The sequence below is a fragment of the Macaca thibetana genome, chromosome 1 (genome assembly GCF_024542745.1).
Source record: "Macaca thibetana thibetana isolate TM-01 chromosome 1, ASM2454274v1, whole genome shotgun sequence".
Taxonomy (NCBI): Eukaryota; Metazoa; Chordata; class Mammalia; order Primates; family Cercopithecidae; genus Macaca; species Macaca thibetana.
Window position 1 is genome coordinate 23815473 of NC_065578.1, and position 27679 is coordinate 23843151.

The 27679-nt window shown below is 55.2% G+C and overlaps 1 protein-coding gene and 1 long non-coding RNA gene across 12 annotated transcripts in view; both read right to left on the reverse strand.

Moving 5' to 3' along the window:
- Window positions 1–325: 325 nt before the first annotated feature.
- RUNX3 (RUNX family transcription factor 3) overlaps window positions 326–27679 on the reverse strand; it is a 65915-nt gene continuing 38561 nt past the window's right edge. Inside the window, exons 4-6 of the mRNA XM_050794031.1 lie at window positions 20436–20540; window positions 8004–8162; window positions 326–3426 (exon numbers count right to left, since the gene is read on the reverse strand). Coding sequence (XP_050649988.1) covers window positions 2882–3426; window positions 8004–8162; window positions 20436–20540 — 809 coding nt within the window. The 3' untranslated portion in view covers window positions 326–2881. The remainder of the gene's footprint in view (window positions 3427–8003; window positions 8163–20435; window positions 20541–27679) is intronic.
- LOC126956832 (uncharacterized) lies at window positions 8363–13255 on the reverse strand. 11 transcript variants are annotated; one of them, XR_007726497.1, is made up of 5 exons: window positions 9508–13255; window positions 9333–9432; window positions 8928–9232; window positions 8793–8817; window positions 8389–8470 (listed from the first exon to the last, which is right to left on the reverse strand). It is a non-coding gene; the product is annotated as an uncharacterized LOC126956832 (long non-coding RNA). The 11 variants fall into 11 exon arrangements; XR_007726501.1 differs by having other exon boundaries at window positions 8898–9232; XR_007726498.1 differs by lacking the exon at window positions 8793–8817 and having other exon boundaries at window positions 8363–8395.

Here is a 27679-nt window from a genome sequence, read left to right on the forward strand (position 1 = left end):
CCCAAATCTGAATCTGGGGAACAGGCAGGAATTCCTCCCAACATGGCTGGGAAGAGAATCACAGCCCGCTCATGATTGGTGGCACTTGGAAGACCTATTTGATGCCCTCCTGGGGTTCCAGTCATACAGGAGCAGGCCTCACCGGCTGTCCTGCAGCCAGGGTGGTCTCTGTGGCCATTCCTGAAGAAGCTGGAAGCAAGGAGATGAAGGCGCTGAGTGTCTCTGTTCCTGTTCCTCCTGGGCGACAGCAGGAGGTCTCTATCCTCTCCCCAGCCCCACCCCACCTCCACGCATAGCCCTAGAAGCCTGGCACTGAACTCCTTCCACACATCTCAGAGTTATATCATTGTAACAAATCAGTCAAAATTCCATTTTACAGTTAAATAGTACAGAAGACAGTTTACTGTACAAGCAAGTTGTGCATTAAAAACAAACACCAAGCAAATGATAGTGCAAAGCAGTTTCCACCCTGCTCCATCCTCTCGCCAGCTCTGGGATGGTTTTACATGGGATATGAGTGCAGCAGGTGTCATACCTCAGCATGACAATGTGTCACAAAAGATTGGTACCCACTACTGACAGACTCACAGTAACACTGTATCAAAACATCTTCCTTTCCTCCTGCTTCCTATATCAGTGTGTTTGCCTAGTACAACTTTAAAGCAGCCTTGTAAATAAGGACCTACTTTTACCAGCCCAGGCTGTCTGTACCCACTTTGGGCCTTACAGACTCAGTACGGCTGCCATCACTTTTTGTCAGGGGATGGGGGATGGGGTAGGAAGAGCAATTTATTTCCTATCCCTGCCTCTCCGGGGCTTGGGGATCAGGAAGGGGTAGTAATCTGGGATGAGACTACAAAGTGCTGGGCACTGGGAACCCAAAGGTGCCTCCCACGATGACCTGGGACCAGCTACAACCAGAAAATAGGAGGGAAGAAACTACAAGGACAATGGATTCATCGCTGCTTCCTGAGAAGGTATGGAAAGGCCCCTTGGGTGCAGGGAGTCAGCAGCTGTATTGAAGAGATGGAGACTGTTTTTCCAGTGAGGACAGGCCAAGAGGAAACCGCAGCAGGAGGGAATGGAATAGGATCACCAGAAGGACTGCCTGACCTGTCGGTGTCTCTGGTGTATGGTTCTGGCCGTTGTGACAAGTTGGGTGGGGACAGTGCTCTCACAGAGACGACCGCTAAAGAGCATTCTGCGGGGCAGATTTCTGCATCCACAGAGGCCGAGGCAGAAAGTTAAAATACCACATGCTGCTAGTCTTTGAGTTCCCTTACACCTTTTCTAAGCCTTTCTAGGGCCAGAGAACTCTGATGTGAGAATCCACGTGGCCTGGCCCTTGGGCAAGCGCCCACCTTCCCGTTTTGCAAAATTCAGGGTCAAGACTTCACCTCGGAACGCAGTGCAGCTGAGCTGTGGCTGGAGAGCCCTTTACGGTGCTTCTGTTCTGCCACGCACAGCCAGTGCTCCCCACCTCTCACATCCTGCCCACCCCCGCACAGCCTCCCGGACAGATGTCCTAGAGCCACAGAGGAGAGCGCCCAGCGTCTCATCAGCATCTCCATTGTCCTCCCAGGGATGCCTGTGGTGCAGGCTGGTGGGACGCTGCCTGGTGGGGAGTGTAGCCCCTTGAGAAAGTATTGAGACCCTGATAACCCCACACCCTCAGGAGGTAGCTGGGGTTCCGTGGGGGGCGGAGAGGGGGCAAGGGTGGTGCTCATAATCACGGAGCTATACCTGTAGGAGAACTTGTGTTTGAAAATGTTAGAGTAAGCTTCTTTTTCTAAAATCAGTTTTAAAAACTGTTTTTTTTGCTCAGGACTGTTTGCTTTCAGAGCACAAAACAGGTTAAAGACAGACAGGTGTGTGTCAGGAGTTGCAAGATTTGGCTGGATCCTCCCAGGAGGCTTGGGGGATGAGGCGCAGCTTGGCTGGACCTAGGTGGGACAGGGACATTGACGTCTGACCCAAAGTGACCCCTCACCTCAATGCCTTCTGCTAGGACCTATCTGGCCCCCCGTTTTCTCCACAAATGGAGATTATGAGACCACCTAGGGGAGAGGGGACCTCCTACCCACCCAGCCCCGGCAAGAGAACAAAGGGTGGATGCATTGGGCTGGTAAAGTGCATGGAGGAGTCGGTCTGTAGGTGCTTTCCTGGGTTTAGGGACCTGATGCCATAGACTCATCTTCTCTGGGGCCTGGGACCCATGCGGCTGGGGGAAAGCCAACAGTTTGGAATGGAGGGAAGCTGGGCTGGGGGGACTGGCTTGGATGTGTTCTCAAATCATCTCTGCCAGCAGCGTGATGGGTCCTGCCCCGTCTGTACGAGGGGAACCCCGCTCGAGGGCGGCGCGGGCGGGGGACACTTTCCAGTTCTGACTCAAATCTGTGTAAATGCAGAGAGGGCTGGACCCAGGGGTGTAGGGGCTCCGACGAAGGTGCGGGGTGGGGAGGTTTCCCAGGGCCTGAGGCTTATCCTGTGGGCCAATGCTGCCTCTCTCTGGAAGAGAGACGGCCTCTGTCCCAGGAGACACGGGCCCCATGGGGCACTGGGCATAGCTGGAGACAGTGAGGTTCTTCTGGGGAGCTGGCAGGAGGCTGATTCCCCACAGAAGTGTGGGATGAGACAGCCAGGATCTGGGCGAGGTGGTGTCCTGGGCGGGGGTGGGGGTGGTTCCCTACACCTCTGTACACGGATGTGGCTGGACAGATGCAGCCAGAGCCACCCACCAGCTGGGACCACCCTGGGACCAAGACCACCCTGGAGCGCAGGTCCCATTCCTGCCCGGAGCCTCGGAGCCGGAGCCAGCCCATCATGGGTCTTGAAGGTTGTAAGGGTCCCCGCCTCCAGCGGGAGGAGTCCACCGGGGCGGTCAGTAGGGCCGCCACACGGCCTCATCCATGCGGCCCGGCGTGCTCAGGGCCGTGGGTGAGTTGCTGTGGCTGCCGTCGGCCTCCACGCCATCGCTCTGGCCGCCCAGGCTGGGGTTCATGAGGTTGCCGGCGGCGACAGAGGCAGCGCTGCTGGTGCAAGAGGCCAGCATGCGGGTGGGTGAGCGGTCGCCCCCACTGCTGCTGCCGGCCACCATGGAGAACTGATAGGAGCCAGAGGACGTCCCATAGTAGAGGTGGTAGGGAGACGGGTTGGTCTGGAAGGGCCCGCTCTGGTTCTGCGGGGCCCCCGGGTAGGGTGGCGGGAGGTAGGTATGGTGGAAGCGGCTGGTGGCCGGCATGCCCGCCACGCTGAGGCTGCTGATGCTCGTGCCCGAGGGCGTGGCGCTGTAGGGGAAGGCAGCTGACATGGCCCCGGGGTAGTGCATCCTGGGGTCTGGGAAGCGGCTCTCCGTGAGGGCTGGCAGCGTCGGGAAGGAGCGGTCAAACTGGCGGGGGTCAGAGAATGGGTTCAGTTCCGAGGTGCCTGGAGGACAGCGAGGAAGAGGTCAGCTGCAGCTCGAGACAACCCCAGGAGGCCTTCTTGAAGAATGCCCTTGGGCTCTGGTTCCCAAGGCCCATCTGGGGGACCCCTAGTTCTAGACCTGACTCTCCTCTTCCTGCCCTAGGCTGCCCAGGGACTCCCCTGCCAGGACTCCGAACACAGACCTGCCGGGGAGCTGGTGGAAGCGTGCCCTGGGCCAAGAGGGGCCACGGGAGCACCCCCACCGGCGGCAGCAGCAGCAGACCGGTGGGGTCTTGTCTTCTCTTTCAATCCTCCTGCCCAGCCTCGCAGAGGACAGGCCTAGGACGAGGCAGTGGGGCTGAGGGCAGGGTCAGCTCAGGCCTCCCAGCAGCCCTGCCCAGGCAAGTTCCTCTCCCCACCGGCCCGTGTTAACAGCTGGCAAGGCTGTGGATGTGTAAAGGGCTCCGATGACCGTGTGAGACTGGGAGTTGGAACCCGCTTTTGAAGACAAGAAAATGGAGGCAGAGAGAGCAAGACTGAGTCTCTGTGGCAGAGAAAGGACTGGTTCTCATCACGAGGCCTCTGCTGGGGACACACGTGCCTCTCCTGCCCAGGTGCAGCACACGGAGGTTCTGTGCGCTCACACCTGGGTTGTGGGCACTGAGGTCAGAGCAGCTCTGGCCTCCACCTCACCCTGGGCCTGTGTTTCTGGAGCTGACTCGTGGCCACACAGGGACTGGATGCCACCCTCACCTGCCTCGGCAGCAAAGTGAGACAGCAGTCAGACAAACTTGGGGACCCAGACCCCGACCTGGTCACAGTGTCCAGCCCAGACCCTGCCCCTGCTCCCCCGGGAATGTGGCTTCTCAATGGGCTCCAAGGCAAGGGTGTTTCATCCTCTGTCCCCCACTTTTGTCATCACAGACCCCCAAAACCTCAGCATTCAAAAGGGCTCGGGGATTGAGTCTAACACCCTTGGTGGGAAAACTGTGGCCCAGACAGGGTGAGGCACTTGCCTAAGGGTCACACAGCACATGGACCTGGCACACAATCTTAAGGTCTCTGGTCCTGATCCCCAGCACATGCATGAGTGGGAGCTGTCCGTCTTTGAGGCAGCACAGGATCAAAGCTTACTGTGTGGCTTCTGGAGCCAGACAGTTATCCTGGTTTGGACACTTACTAGCTTTGTGTCCTTGGGCAAGCCACTTAACCTCTCTGTGCATCAGTTACCCCATATAAAACACGAGACAATAACAGTTCATCGGGATTCAGTTAATACACATCAAGTACTTAGAATGGCAATGGGCACAGAGTAGTGGTCCATGAGGCTTTGCAAGGCCACTGTGGCTGTGGTGCTTCTTACTCTGGTTACCCAGGAGAACTGGCTTATTCAGGGCCCTGCCAAGTTGAGGCCCTGGTGTGGGGCCTCCCTTGTACTCTGGCAGCGGGGGGAGGTGGATGAGCCCCTAGCAGTGGTCCAGAGGTGCAGTCTGTCCAGCCAGCAACCCCTCTGTGTCACCCACCAAAGGATAAGGGCCGGTGCTAGCCGGGGGGGGCTCTGCCTGCCATGCCGAGGCTTGGCTGAGGACAGAGAGTTATAAGCCTGAGGTGCTGTGTGACTTAGGCTGGGACTTGGAACTTCTCGGGGCTTTGGGGTTTTCCCAAGTCAGCTGGCGTTATGTTTCCCTCAGCAGCGGACTCCGGCCCTGGGCGTGGATCGGAACGGAGCGAGGCTCCTGGCTTAAGGTAAGAAGATGTGGGGACAGCAATCTGGGTGGCGGGGGCCTTCTGGGATATCTGGGATGCTCCCTAGTAGGTCCCTGCCCCTGGAGGCCGAGAGCCTCCGAGGCGCCTGGCTGCCAGTTTTCATCTGGGGAGCCCCTCGGTGGGAGAGGTCTCGTTGCAGGTGCCGGGCACGTCAGCACAGCTAAGATGGGCGGGGTGGAAGTGGGTGCTGGCCGCCTGATGGGAACCCCATTCTCAAGACGAAGGAAACAAACGGAGACCCCAGGATGCAACAGCAGGACTGTGCCCCTCAGAGCTCATGCGGGCTGCAGGGCGCTGGGCTGGGCCTCCCTGGACCTGCCACCGTCCCCTCCAGCCTCTTTCCTGAGGGGCACCACTCCTCCTGCGGGGTGGTGGGGGAAGTACCTGCCCTCAGCACTCCCTCAGAAGCCCCCAGCAGCTTCCTCAGAGCTCCTGTACCCCCACCCCGCAGCCTCGCAGCCCCAGGAAACCTGAGCTGCCCGGGGCACTGTCGAGCGGCCAATCCCAACAGTGGAAGGAAATGTTTATTTTCTTCTCCAGATTGCCCCGGCTGCTGCTGCTGCGTGGTGGCTGAATGAGCCCTTTCAGCTGTGAGAAGCCCCCATTGTGGGCGGCTGCGGCTGGGGGCTGGGGCTGGGGTATGGGAGGGGCCGGGGTCTCTGCACTGCTTGCCAGTGACCAAGGTTGGGGGGTCAAAGCAGTTAACAGGCACCGAGGGAAGTGATAGTGGGGTGTCCCGAGGGGGATCCCCAGGAGGGAGTCTGAGGGCAGAGGGAGGGGGGCCTGTGAGAGTCTTCCCAAGCCTGGGTCTGCCAGCAACCCCTCTTTGTTAGGGACCTCCTTCTCCCCACTTCACAGATGAGAAAACTGAGGCTGAGTTTAAGTGTCTTGTCTGAGATCACACAGCCAATGCCTGGCAGAACCTGAATTCCTAGCCTGGTCCAGCTGACTGCAGAGTTCATGCTCCTGCCTGTCCTGGTCATCCAAGGCCCTTTCTCTCACCCAAAGGGGATAGGCCTGAGGACGGAGAGGTCTGGCTGCCTGTGGCCCAGTGCTGTGGGGGGCTAGCAAGGGACGGGGCCAGGCCTCAGGAAGAAGCAGGCAGAGCAGCAGAAGTCAGCCACTGCCCCACACAGGCTGGGGCTCCTTTCCTCCCAACCCAGGGTGGAAGCAGCAGCTGTGCCTGCTGTGGCGCCAGGCACTGATTCCCAAGCTGTGCCCACCCAGCGGTGGATGGGCAGATGTGGGCTCTCCTTCCATGGGGGCTGGTGGACAGGAAGCCACTGTTCACCCCACCTCCTGGATTCTGGCTCCCCCGCGGGGCCCTGATCCCCTGGTCTGGCTCTGTCCATGGCGGGGAAAGGTTGGCTCTCAGGCTGCCACACCTTGACAGATGCTGGCCTGTGGGCAGCAGGAGCAGGGGCAGCTATGGGGCAGGGGTGGGCGTGAGCACAGCGTACAGGGCTCCTTCCGATGCCTCTTAAGAACAGACCTCCAACTCATGGGCTCAAGAGCTGAGAGTCTCAAATGCACTAGTTCCTGGGCTCAGAGAGGCTGGGCCTGGGGCTTCTGCCCACCTTGGTGTCTCAGCTGGACCAAGGCCGGAAGTCCTGAGCTCAGGCCAGAAGGGGAGGGGTCCTCTCTTCACACTGAGGGCCTGCATCAAGCCCCCGGCTGCTGCACTATGCCTGGAACAATGTCAGTAGAGGGACCCAGTCGGCCCCCACCTCAGTGTGGCACTGGAGAAGGGGGTGGGGCAGGCAGACCGGTTGGCAGCCCTTTTCCAGGCCCCCTTGTCTGTCCCCTCAGAGGTACAGAAAGTTTTTGGGAACAGGTACTGTGGAGACTCTGGACCTGGTCACAGATGGGCTGTGTGACCCGAGGGTGGCTCTGAACCTCTTAGGCTTCTCAATTCATTCATCTGCCACGGGGTTCTAACCAGGCCCGGGGGAACTGAGAAAGAATGGGCACAGCCAGTGATGGCAGCCAGCCGCCTGCCTCCGTCCACCAGGCCACCAAGCACCCTTGGCACCCCACCTCGCCCGAGGGCCGGTTGTGCACGCAGCCTCCCGTGTCCCCAGCTCACTGACTGAGAGAACAGAGGAGAGATGCAGCCAGCAGCCAATTAACGAGTGCCTACTACACGCGCCAGGCATCTCGGTAACTCCAGCAGACCCGCCTGAGGAGTGGCTGCGGCTGTGCTTGCTGTATCCGTCTAGGCAGTGGAGATGGAGACCCCGGCTGTGTCTTCCCTTCCACCTCAGCTCCTCCTGTTTGGGAGGAAGCACTGGGCAGGGCGGGAGACCTTTCCCAGGAACGCTATGTGCCTCTCTAGGTTGGAATGTCACTTAACAGTGTGCAAAGTTTGTGTGAGTGCAGTAATGTCGTTTGAATGCCATCCCAGCCCTGGGCAGAGGCATCCGCCACCAATCCACTTTCGGATGAAAAATCGGAGGCTGTGGGACAGGGGTGGGGAAACTGTACACGGCAGCGGCGAGTCTGTCACGGCTCCTTGGACAAGTCATGCCCCAATTTTAATAGGGGCATTTCCCCAGGCGCAGTGAACTCCTAGTATGCAGATTCCTGGGGCCAGGCACCGGGCATGTGCCAGTAACGTCAGTAAGTGTTTGCTGAGTGAATGAATGACGGCCAACACACAGCAAGCCCAGAGGAACTGTCTGCAGGTGCCAATAAGCACCAGCAGCTCCTCCACAAAACAAGGGGGTGCAGTGACTGATCCTCAGACAGGCTTTTGGTCTGGGGCAGATTGGACCACATCCAGGACCTCCACCCCCACCTCGCCCCGCTGCAGCCCTCCCTCCGTGCCGTACCTTGGATTGGGGTCTGCGGCTGGCTGCTGAAGTGGCTTGTGGTGCTGAGTGAGCCTCGGGGGCTGGGCGTGCTCGGTGTCACCCGCATGCGCAGCCGTTCCAGTTCCCCAAAGCGTTCAGGGAACGGCTTGGTCTGGTCCTCCAGCTTCTGCCGGTGCCCTGCAGAGCACAGGGAGCCCATCAGCTGTTGCTTCCTGAGTCTCAGTGGAGACAGAAATGCCTCACTCTGCTGGGAAGTTCTTCCTGAGGTCTGACCTTAGCTCTCTGCTGGGAGAACCCTGAGGTCACCACCGGCCTCTTTCCAGAGGTTTTCAAACGCCTTTCTGAACAGAGAATGGTTGTTATGTCCTGCCCCACATATCTAAACCTCTACAACACCCGGTGACCTAAACCTCTACAATACACTGTGATCTAAACCTCTACAACACCCGGTGACCTAAACCTCAACAACACACAGTGATCTAAACCTCGACAACACCCGGTGACCTAAACCTCTACAACACCCGGTGACCTAAACCTCAACAACACACGGTGACCTAAACCTCAACACACTGTGATCTAAACCTCTACAACACACGGTGACCTAAACCTCAACAACATACGGTGACCTAAACCTCTACAACACCCGGTGACCTAAACCTCTACAATACACTGTGATCTAAACCTCTACAACACACAGTGATCTAAACCTCTACAACACACAGTGATCTAAACCTCTACAACACGCAGTGATCTAAACCTCTACAACACCCGGTGACCTAAACCTCCACGACACACTGTGATCTAAACCTCTACAACACCCGGTGACCTAAACCTCAACAACACACGGTGATCTAAACCTCAACAACACACGGTGATCTAAACCTCAACAACACACTGTGATCTAAACTAAACCTCAACAACACACTGTGATCTAAACTAAACCTCAACAACACACTGTGATCTAAACTAAACCTCAACAACACACTGTGATCTAAACTTCTACAACACCCGGTGACCTAAACCTCTACAACACGCAGTGATCTAAACTTCTACAACACACGGTGATCTAAACCTCTACAACACACGGTGATCTAAACCTCTACAACACACGGTGCTCTAAACCTCTACAACACACGGTGATCTAAACCTCTACAACACACGGTGCTCTAAACCTCTACAACACGCGGTGATCTAAACCTCTACAACACATGGTGATCTAAACCTCTACAACACACTGTGATCCAAACCTCTACAACACCCGTTGATCTAAACCTCTACAACACCCGGTGATCTAAACCTCTACAACACCCGGTGACCTAAATCTCTACAACACCCGTTGATCTAAACCTCTACAACACCCGGTGATCTAAACCTCTACAACACCCGGTGATCTAAACCTCTACAACACCCGGTGCTCTAAACCTCTACAACACCCGGTGATCTAAACCTTTACAACACCCGGTGCTCTAAACCTCTACAACACGCGGTGATCTAAACCTCTACAACACATGGTGATCTAAACCTCTACAACACACTGTGATCTAAACCTCTACAACACCCGGTGATCTAAACCTCAACAACACCCAGTGATCTAAACCTCAACAACACCCGGTGATCTAAACCTCTACAACACCCGGTGATCTAAACCTCTACAACACGCAGTGATCTAAACCTCTACAACACGCAGTGATCTAAACCTCTACAACACACTGTGATCTAAACCTCTACAACACACTGTGATCTAAACCTCTACAACACACTGTGATCTAAACCTCTACAACACGCAGTGATCTAAACCTCTACAACACGCGGTGATCTAAACCTCTACAACACACTGTTTAGCAGAGGAGGAAACTGAGGGCCAGGTATAGTGGCTCACGCCTATAATTCCAGCACTTCAGGAGATTGAGGTGGGAGGATCAGTTGAACCCTGGAGTTCGAGATCAGCCTGGGCAACTATTGAGACCCCTGTCTGTATAAAAATTTGAAAAAAAAAAACAACTTAGCCAGGTGGGGTGGCACAAGCCTGTAGCCCCAGCTACTGGGAAGACTGAGGCAGGAGGATCACTTGAGCCCAGGAGGTGGAGGCTGCAGTGAGCTGATTGTACCACTGCATTCCAGTCTGGGCAACAGAACGAGGGCCCTAGATCTAAAAAGGGAAACTGAGGCAACACACATGAGACAGTGGCTCATGCCCCCAAGGGAGGCAGGGAGAGAACCCAGGAGCACTGCCCACCTCTGCCTCCCAGCATCCCAGCTTGCCTTGCACACTGTCTCCCATGTCTACAAGAACAATGGGAGGTGGCCCCAGGATGGGACTGCAGGCTTTTCCAGCCCTAAGTCACTCAGGGATCCCCAGAACATGCCTTCTCTCTGGGCTTCCGGCAGAAAAAAACTCCACCAGGATGCTGGTCAGAGGTGTAGGGGGCTTGCGTGAGGGACTCGACGGCCATCTGTGCCTGGAAGCTGGGGTCAGGGACGAGATGTCACACCTGGAGAAAACTGCCAGCATTTCCCACTCCCTATCTGCCAGAGCCCACACAGGAAGAATCCCAGTCTCACATCCGAGGGCTCAGAGGTGCTGGGAGGGTCAAGGTGGCCAGGCCCCCACCCTCCTGCAGCCTGCTGAGGCCGAGGGACACTTCTGGAGTGACGTCAAGCTTGCAGGGACCTCCCCTGCCACACACACTTTTTTAATTACTAATTTTACATTTCACAAGCAACATACGAATATTTACAAAAATAAAAGCATTACAGATAAGGCTGTTTCCACCCCTCTAAGCTCCTCTCCAGAGTCCCCACTGTGACCAGTTTCTTTCCAGACATTTTTCATCTTCCAGGAATGGAAAACGCAGAGTAAGTTTCTCATGGAACTCCCTTGAACGGTCTCAGCCTGGGCATGTCATTCTGTAACTTGCTTTTTTAGTAGCACACCTTGGAGCTCAAACTCAGTATCTGCAAAATGGCGAGAATGACACTGCTATCCCTCCTTCCTGCTGGCCACTGGAGGTACCGTTCACTCCGCTGTCCCCTCCACTCACACTTCAGTTCTTCCCAAGCTTCCCCTTTAGTTCCCTTACACACCATGCTCCCCGGAACGTCCCTGTTCACACCCCCCAAGTGGCTGCGGCTTCTCCAGGGCTGACCTGAGGAAAGGACCGCTCCCTTGGAGGACTGTGCACTCCAGGGTTCGGCTGATCAACCCTAACATGGTCACAACCATTCTGCCTCACATGACTTGGAGGGAGGCTGCCAGGCAGGCAGGGTGGCCAGGCCCTCTTTTACAAGTAAGAGAACTGCAACTGCAGAGAAGCGAGGAAGCTTGTCGGAGGTCACACGTGGAGCAGAGGGTGGGATTTCCTGGACCTGGGACCCTTTAGAAAAGAAGGTGTGGGCCGGGCATGGTGGCTACATCTGTAATCCCAGCACTTTGGGAAGCCGAGGTGGGCGGATCACCTGAGTGAGGTCAGGAGTTTGAAACTAGCCTGGCCAACATGGTGAAACCCCATCTCTACTAAAAAAAAGTACAAAAATTAGCTGGGCATGGTGGTGGGCACCTGTGATCCCGGCTACTCGGGAGGCTGAGGCAGGAGAATCGCTTGAACTCGGGAGGCGGAGGTTGCAGTGAGCCAAGATTGCACCACTGCACTCCAGCCTGGGTGACAGAGCAAGATTCCGTCTCAAAAAAAAAAAAAAAAGATGTGGAAGGGGCTGAGGAGGAAGAGAAGGTTTGCCTAAGGCCTTGGGTCTAGAGGAATGTGTGCATTTTCTAGATTGGCAGAGGGAGAAGAGGCAAGATGTAGATGGGAGGTAAAACAGAACTCACTGTGCTTCCTGGGGCCTGGACATGTGATTCCTGGGGATTCGAAAAGTGGGAAAAGACTGTCAACCACTGTAGGGCATGAGGGGACAGAGCCTGAGGCCTTGCGTGGGCCTGATTTCTGATTTTCAGAATGGGAATGCAATGGATTCTGGTACTTGTAGGCCCACAAGCTCCCTACACATCCGTGTTGGAAGCTTGAACGGGCATCTGGGAGCCTCAGAAAGAAAGCAGGGGGCCTGGGAGCCACAGGGGCTCAGCCAGACACCAAGAACAGGGAGCCCCACCTTCTCCTCCAATGAGGCCCCAGACCAGGAATCCATGGGCCACTTGGTGGCAGGAATAAGACCATTTGGTCTCTGGCCAGGCCCCCCACTGCTGCCTCCCGGGACCCTTGGCAACAAAGGGGAAAACATGGCCTGGGGGCGAGTTCAGCCAGGGTCTGCAAACTCAGATGCCCTTGGGGATGGGGCAAGTGGGATGGGTGGGGCCTGGGCGGATGGGGAAGGGGTGCCTTTTGGAAGGCACCTGACTGCTACCCTGAGGAGGGCAGGCCCAGTACAGCCAGAGCTTCCAATTCCAGACCCAGTCTTCAGCCCTAACAGGGCTTGGAGGAAATGTTGTCCTTGCTCCTGAGGCCACTGGAAATGGCAGGGAGATGTGGATGAGCTGGGGGACAAGTGAGCAGAAGAATCTTAACAGGCATGAAGCCCGCCATGTGGATGTGGGGACCACAGACTGATCCGACGACAGCCTGAGTGCAAAGGATCTGGGTGTCTTAGTCAGCCACAAGCTTGAAGGGAGCCAACAGGGCTGGTGCAAAACCTCAGGCCTTGTCACTTTCGTCACAGGAGAATAAAGTCCCCTGTTTCTGAGTCACACAGTGTACACAGAGTGTTTACAGTTACTCCCGCGGCCTGGCGGAAGAGGGCGGGGTTCACAGCCAGCCTGGGTTCGAGGACGGGTCCTGCCACTTGTAGTCTGGTGGTCTCACTCAAGTCACACTCCCTTCCCCTACCCCAAGCTGCGGTGTCCCCATCACACTGTCTTTGTGGGTTGAGGTGCTGGCCTAAGGTGTGGACACTTTCTAGCCACGTGGGTCACCACCATCATGACCATCGCTTTTATCTCTGCTCATGCCCAAAGGAAGCAGAACTATCATCTCCATGTTGGAGACTGGGGTGCGGAGGCCAGGATGCCAAAGTCATGTGAGGGACACAGAGCATGAGCAGCAAAGCAGGATTCATACCCGGGTCCCCTGACTCCAAGCCCAGGGCTCTTTTCCTGACACTTTCCCTTTTGTTCCCATTGTTCAGAAGGGGCCACTGAGGCTTCACCATGAGACCGACGCTGAGCGGCTGTTCCAGGACCCAGGCTGCGGGTCAGGTAATCTGACCCCAGAACCCATGCTCCCGCCATATGCTCCCTTGCCCTCCACAGGGCAGACTTCCCGGAGGAGGGGAGTCCAGCAGCACTTCGGAAATTGCTTCCTTGTTACTGTGGAATGCTGGAGCCACTGCCAGGGAGGGGCAGAGGGGAGCCAAGGCGGCCCCACGTGGCCAGGGCGCCAGAGAGTCTCAGAGCCACGGGGCTGGGGCCCTCACACTGGGAAGAGGACAGAAGTTCCTGTGCCTGAGGAAAGAAGATGGCCTTCAGAAAAAGCCTCTTTCATTCAGTTACCCAGAGCGAGAGCTGCGTGGGGAGCTCTGGCCCTAACCCACTCCGTCACTTGGGGCCCAGTCCTGGTACGCCTCAGTTTCCCATCTGTACAGTCTGCCCACTGAGGCCCCTTCCTTTTGAAAGTCGCTGATTTAAGGTAGCAAAGATCAGTCGGTGGTCAGAGGGGCTCCCAAAAGAAAAGAAGGCCAGGCTGCTGGCCCCAGGGCCCACCCACTACCACTTCTTCCTGCTGCTGCTGTTCCTAGTATTTCTCGAATAGTCTCTGCCCCCAAGTCTTCAGAGCCTCAGCTCAGGACAGCCTCTGCCAGCAATGCTTTCCTGTCCTGTGAAGCCCAGTCCAGGAGCCCCTCCGCCAGGAAGCCCCCTTTCTCCCACAAGAGAGCCCCCATCGCACCTCTGCAGGCTAGGACTGCCCTTTAAAGCAGTGGCCAGCAGGAGTGGAAGTCATCAAAACGGCAGCAGATGCTCCCTAGGCGCTTCCTCCACTGCAGCGTCTAAGCTGCTGGCACGCACCGTCTTGTTTCGCCTTGCAACATCCTCTTAAGTAACGTCTGCCACCATCCTATCATATGGGTGAAAAAACTGAGGCTCTGGACAGCCAGTGAGCTCAAGGTCATGCAGAAGACACATGGCCACCTGCTCTCCCTAGAGCCTGTGTTTTGACCATCAGGACTCCACAATAGGTGTTAGGGCCCCGTCCAGCCCCAGGGCCCAGAGCCGCCGTCTTCAGGCCCAGGAGAATAAGACTTGGGAGAGGAAGATGAGAAGGTCTCAGTGGACTCCACCAGGGGCCCTTCCCTGCTCTGAAGCTCAGGGTTGAGAGTGCAATTTCCAGTCAAACCCTGCTCTAGCCCACCAAGTCCCTCTCTGCCTCCGGACCAGTTTCCACATCTGTAAAGTGGTTATCATACTGTCTAACCCCTGAGGGTGCCGACGAGCTGGAGGACAGGCCACATGTTTTTAAAAGCAGAGGATGGAGACAGCTGGGGAAAGCCCCGTGTTGGCCCTCAGGGCCTGTCCTGGCTGCTGTCAGCCTCCAGCTGCTGGGCTCAGATCAGACAGCAACTCCAGCATGGCCTGGATTAGTGCCTACAGCCCTCACTTATGGAGGGCAGATCCCAGCCTGCCCCTCCCAAGGACCCAGCCGCCCCAAGCTCATACCAGGCAGCTCTCACCCACCCGTGGTCATGGTCTTGGGCAAGTCACTCTTGCCCTCTGGGCCTCAGCTGTCTCATCTGCAAAATGCGGATCACACCTTTAACCCCCGAGGGTCAGGAAAGGTTTCAACAATGACACAGCCCGCCAGGCCTTGGCCTTCGAGGAAGGCGTTCTGGGCTCCCATTCTGACTTGGCCATCTGCTCCTAGGCAAACAGCTCCTTTTTGACGCATCTGTGCAGTGGGGGTGACCAACCTCACAGGCATATGATAAAGGCCAAAGAGGGGGCAGGAATGCTGGGCCGCAGCCAGGCTGGGGACTCACCAAGGTCACACAGTGTGGGAGCTAGAGGACCAGGGCTGGATTCTGGGTTGGGGCTCCTTTACCACTGTCCCCAGGGAATCCTTCACCACCACCAGCCTGGCCAGCCTGGGGTCCCACCCCCACCAGGTGCCTCTGGGGAAACCAAGAGACCATCAGGGTTACCCCCTGCCTCCATGCAGGCCCAACACAAGCCTCTATGATAGGAGTGGCAACCATCTTAGCAGGCATCCATGATGGGCCAGGCACTGTGCAAGGTGGGCCATGCATTTCGTCTCCAAGGGTCTCATCCCTCTGATAGGCTGTGACTATCACCCCCGTTTTACAGATGGAAAAGTGGAGGCACACAGCCAAGGTCACACGGTGTGTGGCACCCCTGAGATTCAAACCCGGAAAGGCCACACACTCTACGGAGCCCAGCTGCTAAGGTCATCGCTTCCCAAGACCTCCACGAGAGAAGAGCTGGGTCACCTGGCCGTAAGGTCCGACAGGCAAGAGGCCAGCTCAGTGTTCAGCCTCTTGGGAGAAGCAGAGTCGGGCAGGGCCACAGGAACAGCATCGTCGGCTGGGGACAGTGTGGGCTCCAATGACCAGGCCCTTCACCCATCTGAAGCCACTCGGCAGCCTTCTTGGCTGCCTGGTGCGGCTGTGACCCAGACACAGCAGCCACTGTCTGCCCAGCAGCAGGGTGGGGCGCCGGGCCCGAGGCCGGCTCTGCGGCCTGTCAGGAGATTTACACCCGACTCTTAACAGCCTCGCGGAATCGCAGGCGGGTGCCGGGCCTGGGGTGGTCTGCTGTGAATCGGCCCCCTGTGAGCAGATGAAAGCCGGGTCGGTGGCTGGGCAGGGAAACGGGCTGGCCGTGGGCCAGCGGGCAGGGAGGCCAGCGGTTCCCTCCCGGGGCTGCAAGTGGGGCTTCCAGCGGCCTGGGGTTGATTAGGAGAATCCAGGAGGTCTGTGGTTAACCCCTTCCCTCCTGCTGGGCAGACTCCCCTCCCCTGCTCCTGGCCCAGCGGACACTCCTGGAGGTTGTGGGGGTCTTGGGAGCCAGGGACCTGGAGCAGTTGCCTCTCCTCGGCCCAGGAAGAAACTGCAGAAATTCTTAAGGCCCTCAAAGGCCCAACTGTGGGCTTAGGGTCACTCCTCCTGCCCACGCCAAGCCCTCGGCAGCCACTCTGCTGGCTGCCCACCTCAGGCCCCTGGAGGCCACCTTTGAAGGTCACCTCTTCAGGCGGCCTCCCCACCCCACCCCTTGTCCCATCCCTTGCACCCTCCACTCCTTCTCCCAGCTTTGTTTTTCTTCATAGGACTTCGCACTACCCGAAATGACATTAATGAATCATTTGCTTATTCATCAGCGATTTATGGAGCGGCTATGAAGGGCTCCTGCCTGCATTCCCGGGGTCTAGCTATACCAAGGCCTGGCAAACCAGAGAAAAGAACTCTGCCCTTGTAGAGCATAAACAATAGGGGGCTGGGCACAGTGGCTCACGCCTGTAATCCCAGCACATTGGAAAGCTGAGGTGGGCGGATCACTTGAGGTCAGGGGTTCAAGACTAGCCTGGCTAACATGGTGAAACCCTGGCTTTATGAAAAATACAAAAATTAGCTGGGCGTGGTGGCGTGTGCCTGTAATCCCAGCTACTCGGGAGGCTGAGGCAAGAGAACCTCCTGAACCTGGGAGGTGGAGGTTGCTGTGAGCCGAGATCTTGCCACTGCACTCCAGCCTGGGCAACAGAGCAAGACTCCATCTCAAAAAACAAAACAAAACAAAATGGGAGCAATGAATAACAAATGAAACAAATTATCGAACTAGGTAGCACCTTAGAAGGTGGTAGTGGTAAGTGCTCGGGGTGACCTTAAAGCCAGGAAGGAAAAGGGGACAGGTGAGGAAGGCTGTGTGTGTGTGCCACTTGAAACAGGGGCGCTGCTGAGAAGTGCAGAGGCTTTAGGGTGTGAAGGAGTGGGCCATGCATCTGGGGGTGTCCGGGGAGGAGTGTTCCAGGTAGAAAAAAGAGCAGTGCAAAGGCCTCCGAGGCAGGAGTGTCCTTGGCAAGTTCAAAGACCAGCCAGGAGGCCAGGGTGGCCAGAGCAGGGTGTGGGAGGGAGGGCAGGGGGTAACGGGCACAGGCTAGGTGGGAGTGAGGTCCGTTCCCCCACCGTGGTCCATGCCAGACTTGCCAGGTGTCGCAGCCCCTCCTGCTGGGATCCTGGACCCGGCTCAGCAACCTGCTTCTTAACCAGCCCCCAGTGACTCTGAGGGACATCAGCACTGAGAACCTCAGAAACCAAGGCCACACAGGCAGGAAGCACCAAGCCAGCCTTCAAACCCAGCTGGCCACCTGGCTGCAGGCCGGGCACGCTCTGCAGGGCACCAGAGGGGAACGACCTGGCCACAGAACCCACAGCCGGCCTCAGGGATCTACAGATTCCCAGTCCTTGGCTTCCAGGACCAGCCCCTACTCCCACTTCACCCCACAGCAGGCTCAGATTTCAGAGGGTCGGAGGTGGCAAAACAGGAAAAAAGCCGAGAAAGGAAGTCCAGGAGCACAAAAGGCCTGTAACAACCCACGAAGGCTGTGGGGCACTTCCTGGGGCCAGGCCATGGTCAACCCAGTCAACCTTCACAGCGACTCCCCGAGGCAGACACCAATACCATGCATTTGACAGCTGAGCGCACTGAGGCGAAAAGGCCCTTCCAAGTGGCCCTCACTTCCCGGAGCCCCCGGTCGGAGCCCCCAGGGTGTGCTGACGGTCACTGTGGGCAAGAGGTTTTACGCCCTGGCCTCTATCTTCTCCTGGGGCTGCCCAGCAGAGCAGTTAATGGGGACTTTGCACAGGGCCTGGCACAAGGGAGGAGGTTGCTCAGTGACCAGGAGCCACGGAGCTGGTCCCTTCACTCTTATAGATGGACCAGAAAGGCCAAGGATTTGTCCAAGGTCAAAGACAAAGGAATGGGGCTGCAACCCAGGGTATGGGGGGCACCTGATATCAGGGCCAGGATATGCCAGGGACTGGAGCAGGCAGGTCCTAAGGATGGGGGACCTAGTAGACTGCCCCCCCGGCACCCCATCTCTGCTCTGTTTTGTAAATAAAACCATTGATCCAGCCCCTGCCGGGGCCCAGAGAGGGAGGCCACCTGTTGCAGGTGGTGCAGCAAGCCTGGCCTCTGATGCCACGGGCCTCCAGACCCAGCCTCTGTCCCTGCCTCTTGTTGCCTCATCCTGAGTCACCCCTCTACCTCTCAGCTCACCCCAGAAAGGGCCATCTCAGGTCTGGGAGACCCAGGCAGGGAAGAGCAGGCAGGGGATTCCGCTGGAATCTCCCACAGGCAGGGCTGAGTCTCCACGCTCATCCAGGGGCCCCAGCAGGGCAGAGTGGGTGGCTCTGGGGTGGGCTGAGCTGAGCATGGAGGGCTGTCAGAGGTGCCAACCTTGCTCGGTCCCTTGGGATCTTCCCACCAAGCCTCAAGACCCCTATCCCGAGAATCTACCAACTGGGTGCTCCCCTCTTTCTGGAGTGGCTCCTGAGTGCCACATCCCCACCCTGAGCCCAACTGTGGCTCCTGCCCATGCTGACCCTGCCACCTCCTTCAATGGAGACTTGATGCCTGCAGTTCTATTACCAAGGCAGCCACCCAGCTGCTGCCCATGGGAGAGCTCACCGTTGACTAATGGTGGTGGTAGGAGTGTAGGAAGGGGGCTGGGTACTGAGGACAACAGAACGCTTCGGACCCAGTGACTCATGGGACCCCTCTGTGCTATGGCCATGTGCTGTCCACTCGTCGCCCCGACCTCCAGGCCCGCAGGGTGGGTGGCATCATCACACTTCATGGAGGAGGGAGCTGAGGCCCAGAGAGGTCAGTGACTTGCCCTAGGTCACACTGCAGATAACAGCCCTGGCTAAAGTGACAGATTACCCGCCAACCCCCACCGCTAAGAGATTTCTATAGAGTTAGCCATTGTTTCCTCGCAATAGCATCATGAGGTAGCTGATTGTGTGAATCTCATTTTTCAGTTCAGGAAACTGAGGCATGGAGATGACTAGCCCAAGGTCCCACAGCCAGGAAGGCTGACTCACAACCTGCTCTCTGCACTATGGTGGTCTACGGCTCACGAGGGCTTCCCAGCCATCACTGCCTTGAGACTCTGGGAGTCACCGATCCAGTTCTCAGATGACAAAACCGAGGCCACAAAGAAGACATGACTTGCCTAGGGTCATGAAGCCCAAGGCCAAGAGCATGGGCTGGTCCATGTCTGATCTCAGCAGGAAGGAACCGGCAGGAGTGTGGTCAGAGCAAGTGCTGGCTGGGAGCTGACCGTGCAGGCCTGAGGATGTGTGCAGGGGCTCAGGGCTGGCAGAGGTGACCCTGAGAGCCCTGGAGAGAGACTCTTCCAGGTCTGCTGGGCTCAGCTCCAAGCCTTTCCCAAGTGGCCAGATGCTGGGATGGGCCCAGGAATTGGATGATGGGGTGCCAGGCCCAGCTGACTCCCAAGAAGGGAGGGGCCAGCCCAGGGCGAGGCCTCCTGCCCCAGGCCTGCTCAGCCTAGAATCTTGTGTCTAGGAAGACTGAAGCCTGGCGCGCTTCCCTGCACCTTGCACAGCATTAGGTCCTATTCAGGTACCCAACTCCCTCAGGCCTGGATTCTCTCCTCACTAGAACTTGGGTGACCCCTCTGGCTCTGCTGTCCCAAAGATCCCATTCAATAGTGACTTCTAAACTGCAAAGGGTCACATTTCTGAGAAAGAGAGGGGCAGGCCAACCCTCAGTGCACCAAGCTGAAAAATGCCTTGGGGAGGTGGATGGAGCTCAGGAAGCTGGCTGGCTCTGTTTCATTCATTCACTCATTCGTTCTGCGGACACAGAGCCTCGGCCTACCCTCCCACTTCCCCAGCCTTAATCTGATCTTCAGCAAGCAGAGAGAATTAAACACAAACTTGCTTTGATGGACCAGAATTCCCTGCTCGTAGGGTCCGGGTGCCAGGGCTCTGGGTGACCTGAGCGAGTCACAAGCTAAGATTCAAAGACCCAGTTTCCAAGGAAGAGACCTGGCCTCACATCCAGGCCAGCCCCTGACTTTTGATCACTCCTGCCCTCCACCCATCTCTCAGCCACCGGCAGAGAAGCTGGGGGCACAGTAAAGCAAGTCTGGCCCAAGCTCCATCCAGAAACACACAAGCACCCCACAAATGCCACATCTGAAAGCTTTCTCCATCCTTTTCCTTTCCTGGACTCCCTCAGCAGTCTCCACGGACAGTCATCTCCACTCCCGGCCTCCTCGCTGGCCTCCCACAGACTCATGCTAAGCCCAGATGGTTTAGGGGTTTGCCAGCAGGCACGCAGTGTGTGGGGGCACAGAGCCAAGGACTGCAAACCCCCAGGAGGGCTCCATCTGTCTGACCTAGCTGCCGTCCTTCCCGCACTGGACCCTCCTCCCCCATGCAGGGGCTCAGGGGCTCGGTGGCACTTACGTCTGGGCTCCCGGGGTCCGTCCACGGTCACCTTGATGGCTCGGTGGTAGGTGGCCACTTGGGTGGGGTTGGTGAACACAGTGATGGTCAGGGTGAAACTCTTCCCTGGGGAGAGTGGGGGATAGAGGCAGGCAGTTGGCACCTGGAGCTTCCACAATACCCTGCTCTCCCACCTGTACCTACTCCTGGAAGGCCCTAACTTTCAAGAAGGGGCACTCTGTCCTCTTTCAACCTGGGCAAAAGACAGGGCTCTGGGTGAAGCTCAAGCTGCTGGGCTTGGCATTCAAGGCCTGGGGGGTCTGATGCCAACTTTGTCACCTCCCTGCCCCATGCCGTGGCCACCCTGGCTTATGTTCCCCGCTTCTTGGCCTTTCTGCTGTCTCTTCTATTCAGAAACCCACAGGATTTTACGGCGGGGAGCAGGATGGGTATATTCTATTTTCTGAAAGTAATTGGTGATCTTTGTAGAAAAATTCAAGAACATAGAAAATACAAACAAAGAAGAAAAGATCCTCCCACGGTTCCACTAGCTGGAGATTGACACCGTTACCATTCGGCGTTTTCCCTTCCAGCTCTTTTTGTATGGGTTTGTATATTTACACAGTTGCAGTGCTACTAAAATACAGATTTTCATGCTTTTTTTTTTCATTTAACATCACATCAGAAGTACTTTCCCACGTCATTAAAACTCCATAAACTTCATTTTTAATGGCTGCGAAATATTTCAACTCAAGGAAGCCTCATCTTTTATTTATCTACCTCCTTACTCTCGGGTATTTACATCGTTGCTAATTTCTTATTGATGTGTGCAGCTGGAGCTGAAAAAGGACTGATTTGGGAGCTGCAGACATTTCTTCTGTAGACACAACTGTTATTTCCAGAATGTTGTTCTATTTTTAGATAGACATTTGGCTCCAAAGTCTCCATTCAAAATTCCTGAGAGGGGAAAAAACTTTTAAAATACTGTTTTTTTTTTTTTTTTTTTTTTTTTTTTTTACCATTTAAAATAAAATGAAAGTGACCTTCTGTTTATAAAAATCTTTGTCTGCATCTCTGCTTATTTCCTTAGAATAGATTCCAAGAAGCGGTGAGTGATTTCACGGCAGCAGAAGGTTGGGACATATTACGGGCCCTGATCCCTCTTGGAGGGAGATGACTCTCTGGAGAGATTTAGTCGTCACCCTCGCGTGTGAGGCTGCGTCACACCCCAGGGACGTGTCTATCAAGATGGAAGATCTTTTACGCTCTCTTGATTTTGTTTGGCTTTTTTTCTACTACTAGTGAGACTGAAACTTTTTATATGATTATTATCCATCATAATCCAACACGTATTATTGCTTCATGTTCTTTTAGTTTCCTGTGAAGGTTTTAGTGCCTTTTAAAAATCGCTATATATTAAGCTTGTTAATACTTTCCATGCTATATTTGTGGCCATCAGTTTCCCGGGGGCACCGGCCTGCACAGTTTGCCTTCGCACGCCGGGCAGTTTTTCATTTTCACTTCTATTTCTTGTTCTTCTGTCATTTTATGTTTAGACAGGTTTCTCCGTGTAGAAAGCAGTTTATGAAGATTTACTTTCAACAGTCTTCTCTCTACTTTCTACAGTGAATTCTCTGACATGTCTGGGAGCTTACGGGTCTGGGTAAAAGTCCTCCTCTCACCCTATTCTCTATTATGATCAGCAGCCTCATGCTCTGTGAGATTGGTGGCAGGGAGCGGGGGAGATTTGCAGATCCCCCAAGCCAGATTTATCCCCCATCCCTGCCTCTGGATCCCAAGTACAGGTCTGGGAACTCCCTGTGGGTAGGGGCCAATGGTCTCACACTCTCACCTGTACCCCAGGGCTGGCACTGGATGGTCACCGAGGGAGGCTGCCCAAGCGCATCCCTCTGGTGTCCCCCTGACAAGCCTCCAAGGTAAGCAGGTAGGTTTCAACATCCCCATGTTGCAGGTGGGAGATGAAGCTCAGGGTGGAGACCAGTATCTCACAGTTCTCTTTGCATGGCCGGGTACTTGTTGGTCAACTGATCAAGTGAAAAGCCTAGACCCAGAGGCAGGAGAATCCAGAACAAAATTAAACCAGCCAGGTTGCCAGGAGCCATGCCACAGGACTCAAGGCCCTCTGAGACACCAGGGGGAATTTAAAGCTCAAGACCCACTGAGGTGTGACTCTAACTGGGAAACGAGGGGTTCTCTGGAAGCCTTTTCCTAAGGCAGCCGGCTGAGGCAGGGATGGAAATTCTGACTGCACTTGCCCCCGGAGCCCCAGGTCAGAACAGACCTGGTTTCCCACTCTCAGGTCACAGGGCCGCTTTGCATGATTTCTGGAAGCAGAAAGTGTAGATGGTCTAGGGAAGTGCCAGGCAGACGCCTCGGGCTCCCTGCCCGACCACCCGCTACTGCCTTTCCTCACTCTGAGGTCATTTCTCTCCTGGACCCCTTCCTCCTGTAACCAGCCCAGCACTCTCCTGGGGTCCCTGAGCCTCTGACCCTGCCAGCATTGTCCAGCACCTTCTTGGTTATGATGGGGAGTTTAGGCAGACAGCCCAGAGCCCTGGGGGCCAGACTCTGTCCCGGAGGACTAATGGGCCCCAGTGCCCTGTCACAGGGCCTTGGGCCCACAGCAGCATTTGAAAGTTTACTAAAATGCTCCTTCAGGTCACCCACCTTCTCAGTCAGGCCTTCCCTGGTCACTTTATCTACTTTATCTGAAGTAGGCATTTTTAATTTTAATTTATTTTTTTGAGACAAGGTCTTGCTATGTCACCCAGGTTGGAGTGCAGTGGCACGATCATAGCTCACTGCAGCCTGGACCTCCCTGGCTCGTGATCCTCCTGTCTCAGCCTCCTGAGTAGCTGGGACAACAGGTGAGCGCCACCACGCATGGCTAATTTTTTTTTCCTTCCCTCCCTCCCTCCCTCCCTCCCTCCCTCCCTCCCTCCCTTCCTTCCTTCCTTCCTTCCCTCCCTCCCTCCCTCCCCCGCCCCCTTCTTTCTTTTTCTTTTTTCTGTTTTTTTTTTCAAGCTTTTACTATGTGCCCAGGCTGGTCTTGAACTCCTGGGCTCAAGTGATCCTCCCGCCTTGGCCTCCCAAAGCTTTGGGATTACAGGTGTAAGCCACTACGCCTAGAAGGCGTTTTTAACTTGGCTCCATAGAATTGAACGAGCCTGAAAACTGGGATAGGAAAAAATTACAACTGTATTGTCCCTAACCTCTAACTGAAATTTAGCATCACTCTCAAGCATGAGCGTAGGCAACAAACCACAGAGGTATTATCAGCCGTACCTGTGACCTTGTCACCAACAGACGTCACAGATACTTACATATCACGTTACAGTTGCTGCAGATTTCTCTAAATATCTTTTATGCTCGTCACAACTTCAAAATTATGGTCGTCATTAGACCCAATGCTAGATCTTATTTAATACACTGAACAAAACAGTACATTTACCACAATTTTTAAAGTATTTTGCTATGTTTTAATAGAATTGGTTTCCATTGTAATACTGTGCATTTGATTTTATACCTTAAAAAAATCATTATTCTGAGAAAGGTGTGTGGGCTTCACCAGATATCAGAAGGGCCCATAGGAAAACAAAAACAAAAACAAAGGGCTAAGCAGCTCAACCTGAAGTACCACAGGCCCTCCTACACCCTTTCTCTATTCCCTCCACCTGCTGGAATTTTTTCACAATGTGTATGCTTTTAATAATCCATCTACTCATTTTGTCTCCTTCTACTAGATTATAAGCTCCCCAAGGGCCCCAGTTTCTGTCTTGTTCATGCGGTGTCTCCAGCCCCTAGGACAGCATCTAGCACATAGTAGGTGCTCAACAACATTTGTTAAATAAATTAAAGGCGGAGATAATGGCTCCCATTTTGCAGATGAGGACACTGAGGCTCAGAGAGGAGCAGTGAGTTGAGCAGGTCACACAGTATCCAGGCAGGACTCAGAAAAGTCAGAATGTGCCGGAGCCTGCCCCTCCACACAGGTACTAAGAGAAGTGAGAAGCCCCCACTCCCACCAGGTAGCAAACCACATGCCACCCCTGAGGTCACCAGCACACCTCAGCCACTTCCACCAGCTTCTGAACCTGTCACCACCTCTGCCCAAGTACAAAGGAGAGGAGTGTGGGGCCTAAGAGGATGAGTGAGAGGGAGGGGCAGGCGTCGGGACCTCAGGAGACAGGGAGCCTAGGGAGCAGGGGTGGGAGAAAGCTGTCACCCTGAGTGCCCCTCAGCTCCCCTGGCCCTGCCCAGCTCTCTCTCTGCCCGGCAGCGGCAAACCCATCCATCCCTCTCTCTCAGCGTCTAGATATAACTCCGTGCAGGAGCCCTGGGCAAACCTGCAATCTGTCAGGAGCCCAGGAAGTGTAAATCCAGGCTCTCTGAAGGCTGGCCCTGGTTGCAAGGGAGAAGTCTCGGTCTCGGAAATGGGTTTCCTTTAGGGCTCCAGAAACTCCTCCAGCACCCACCATGAACCAACCAGGGTGGCAGCGTGGCCTCAGGCAAGTCCTTGAGCCTCTCTGCCTGGGTTCCTATGTGTAGAAGGTCCCCGGCCCACCCACAGGAGCTGCATGGGCGGGGGAGGGGACGGGTCTGTCTCAGGGGACCTTGGGGTTTTCTCAACCTCAGCCAAGAAGCCATCCATCTCTCCCCCAACCAGTGGTTTCCCTCAGCCTGCACCAGCACACCGCACCCCGAATCTCCGTGGACATACGGTTGCTTTTTAACTAGTTGATCACAGCTCAGGAGACCATGTGCTTTTCATTTTCACCTAGGCCAGTGGCCGCCTGCTAGAGGGGCATTTTTGGGATTTGCAGTGGCGTGTGGTCACCACAGTGCTGGGGTGGCACGGCCAGCGTTAGGGGTGGGGTGTGTGTATGTGGTGGGGTACGCCAGCACCCAGCACTGCCCAGGGTGGTGAAGATTCATTCTTCCTAGGAGGGAAAAACTTGCTTATAAAAGTCCTCTGGCTGGGAGTGGTGGCTCATGCCTGTAATCCCAACACTTTGAGAGGCTGAGGCGGGAGGATCGCTTGAGTCCAGGAGTTCAACACCAGCCTGAGCAACACAGTGAAGAACACCCCCATCTCTACGAAAAATAATTTAAAAAAATCAGCTGAGCGTGGTGGCGCATGCCCATAGTCCTAGCTATTCAGGTGGGAGGACTGCTTGAGACCAGCAGGTTGAGGCTGCAGTGATCGCACCACTGCACCCCAGCCTGGGTGACAGAGCGAGACCTTGTCCCAAAAAAAAGTAAAAGAAAAAAATTCTCTGAGTCATGAACCTAATTCAGTTTTACATAAAATAAGGGTTTTTTTTTTTTTTTGGTACTTTTAATATCTACTGAATTTTCCAGAAGGAAAGACAGTTCTTTCTCCTTTTTCTTTTTAAATTTTGTTCCGCGCTTTGCCAAGAGTTGTTGACAACTTGAGAAAGTCATGGTATTGGCCAGGCCAGGTTCAGATTGAGTTCTGCCACCCTGCCTGTTCCCTCTGCTGTGGGCTTCTGTGCAGAGGGCATTCGTCCACCTCATGCAGCCCTCTGGCCTCAACATTTACATATTCAAATCAGGGTTTTATTATAAACTACTTTTCCTTTTCTTCTCCATCATAGCTATGGAATAACGTAGTTTGCAACTGCATGTAAATAGGGAGGTTACGTTATTTACACATTTCAATGTAGAATAGTAAGGTTTGATACAAAATATATATTGTATAAGACAGACTCCTTGCGTCTGGCAGGGCAGGGACCTCGGCCCTAATCACTGCAGGAACAGCAATGACCTGGTTTTCTTCCCTTCCTTTTCTTGGTTCACACCTTCAGCCCCATCGTAAGAGCTCTGTGGTGTTACCGGGTGCATGTCTTTCATGGAAAGCCATCTTCCTGGAATTCAGACAGAATGTAGAACTTGTTTCTGAGGAAACAGGCAGAGGTTTCCACCAGACTTCTCAGTTCTGGCAGAAGTCAGAGAGCCAGGCAAGGGTTCTGGGTCCCAACCCCAGACCTTAAATCCAAAGTGTCCCATCTCCTAAAGTGGCCCAGATTGTCACTGTCAACCGCTGACTGTTCTCTCAGGTGGGAATTTCCCAGTTGGCAGGATGGGCACTGCAGATGTGTGTCTGCATGCCAGCGGACCCGGCACCCTCCTTCCTCCCTGCCAACCGCCTCCACCTCTCCCACTCAGCAGCTCACACCTTCTGGGTTTCCCCCACCCCCGCCCAAACCACACAGTAATCAGAGAATCAGTGGCTGTCACCACTCAAAGGGACCTCAAAGTCCTCCTCCAGTCCCAAGCATTTGAAGTAACAAAATCTCTAACATGTATCCAGCTCTCAGTATGCGCCAGCTGATACACTTGTATCAATTTCTCTAACCTTCCCAAAATCTCATGAGGTAGGTATGATTATCATCCCCATCTCAAAGCTGAGGAAACTGAGGCACAGACTGGTTAAGTCATTTGCCCAACGTCATCCAGCAAGTCATTAGCAGAGCTGGGACTCAAATACAGGGTGCCCGATACTAGAATGCAGGCTCTCAAAGACCTCGAGCCTCTGAAGGCTGAACGCCTCAGCCACAGTTCCTCAGACATCGGAACTCCTCCTCAGATCACTTCCTGCCTCCCAGGACCACTGAGACTGGTTATGGACCACTGAGAGGCGATGGATGAGAGAATGGTTTATAAACTCAGCCTCTTGCATCTCCCAGAGCCACAATCCCTCCCTCAGCCATTCCTGCTACAAGGGTAAGCTCCCAACCAATGCTTTGGAAACCCGTTTCCCTCCCTGCAGGCCTGGGGAGCGGGGCTCAAAGTCTGTGGGTACGAAAACCACTAAAAAAAATCATTCTCAGTGTGCAGAACGGCCAGACAAGGTCTCGGTAACTCAGAAAATCGTCGTCTCTTCTCTTTATCTCACCTCCCAGGAGTGGGAGTGGGAAGGAAGAATCAAGTTCCTGATGCCTTGTTGGGCTCCCCGATCGACAGCACCTTCTGCCTGCCTCGCAACAGGCAGCAGCTATAGTGCCCCTGACACGCACCTGGGCTAGCAGACCTGGCCACTGCCCCGCAGTCAACAGAGCCGTCAGCCTTGTCTGCCACCGACCAGGGACCAGTGACTCTCCTCTCAGGGCTGGGATTAAGTTGCAAAGGGTTTGAGAGATTGTGGATGACAAAAGGGACTTGGAGACTAATTAGGAGCAGCAATGAAAGCTTAATTCATAAAAGGAAACATTTTCCATCCA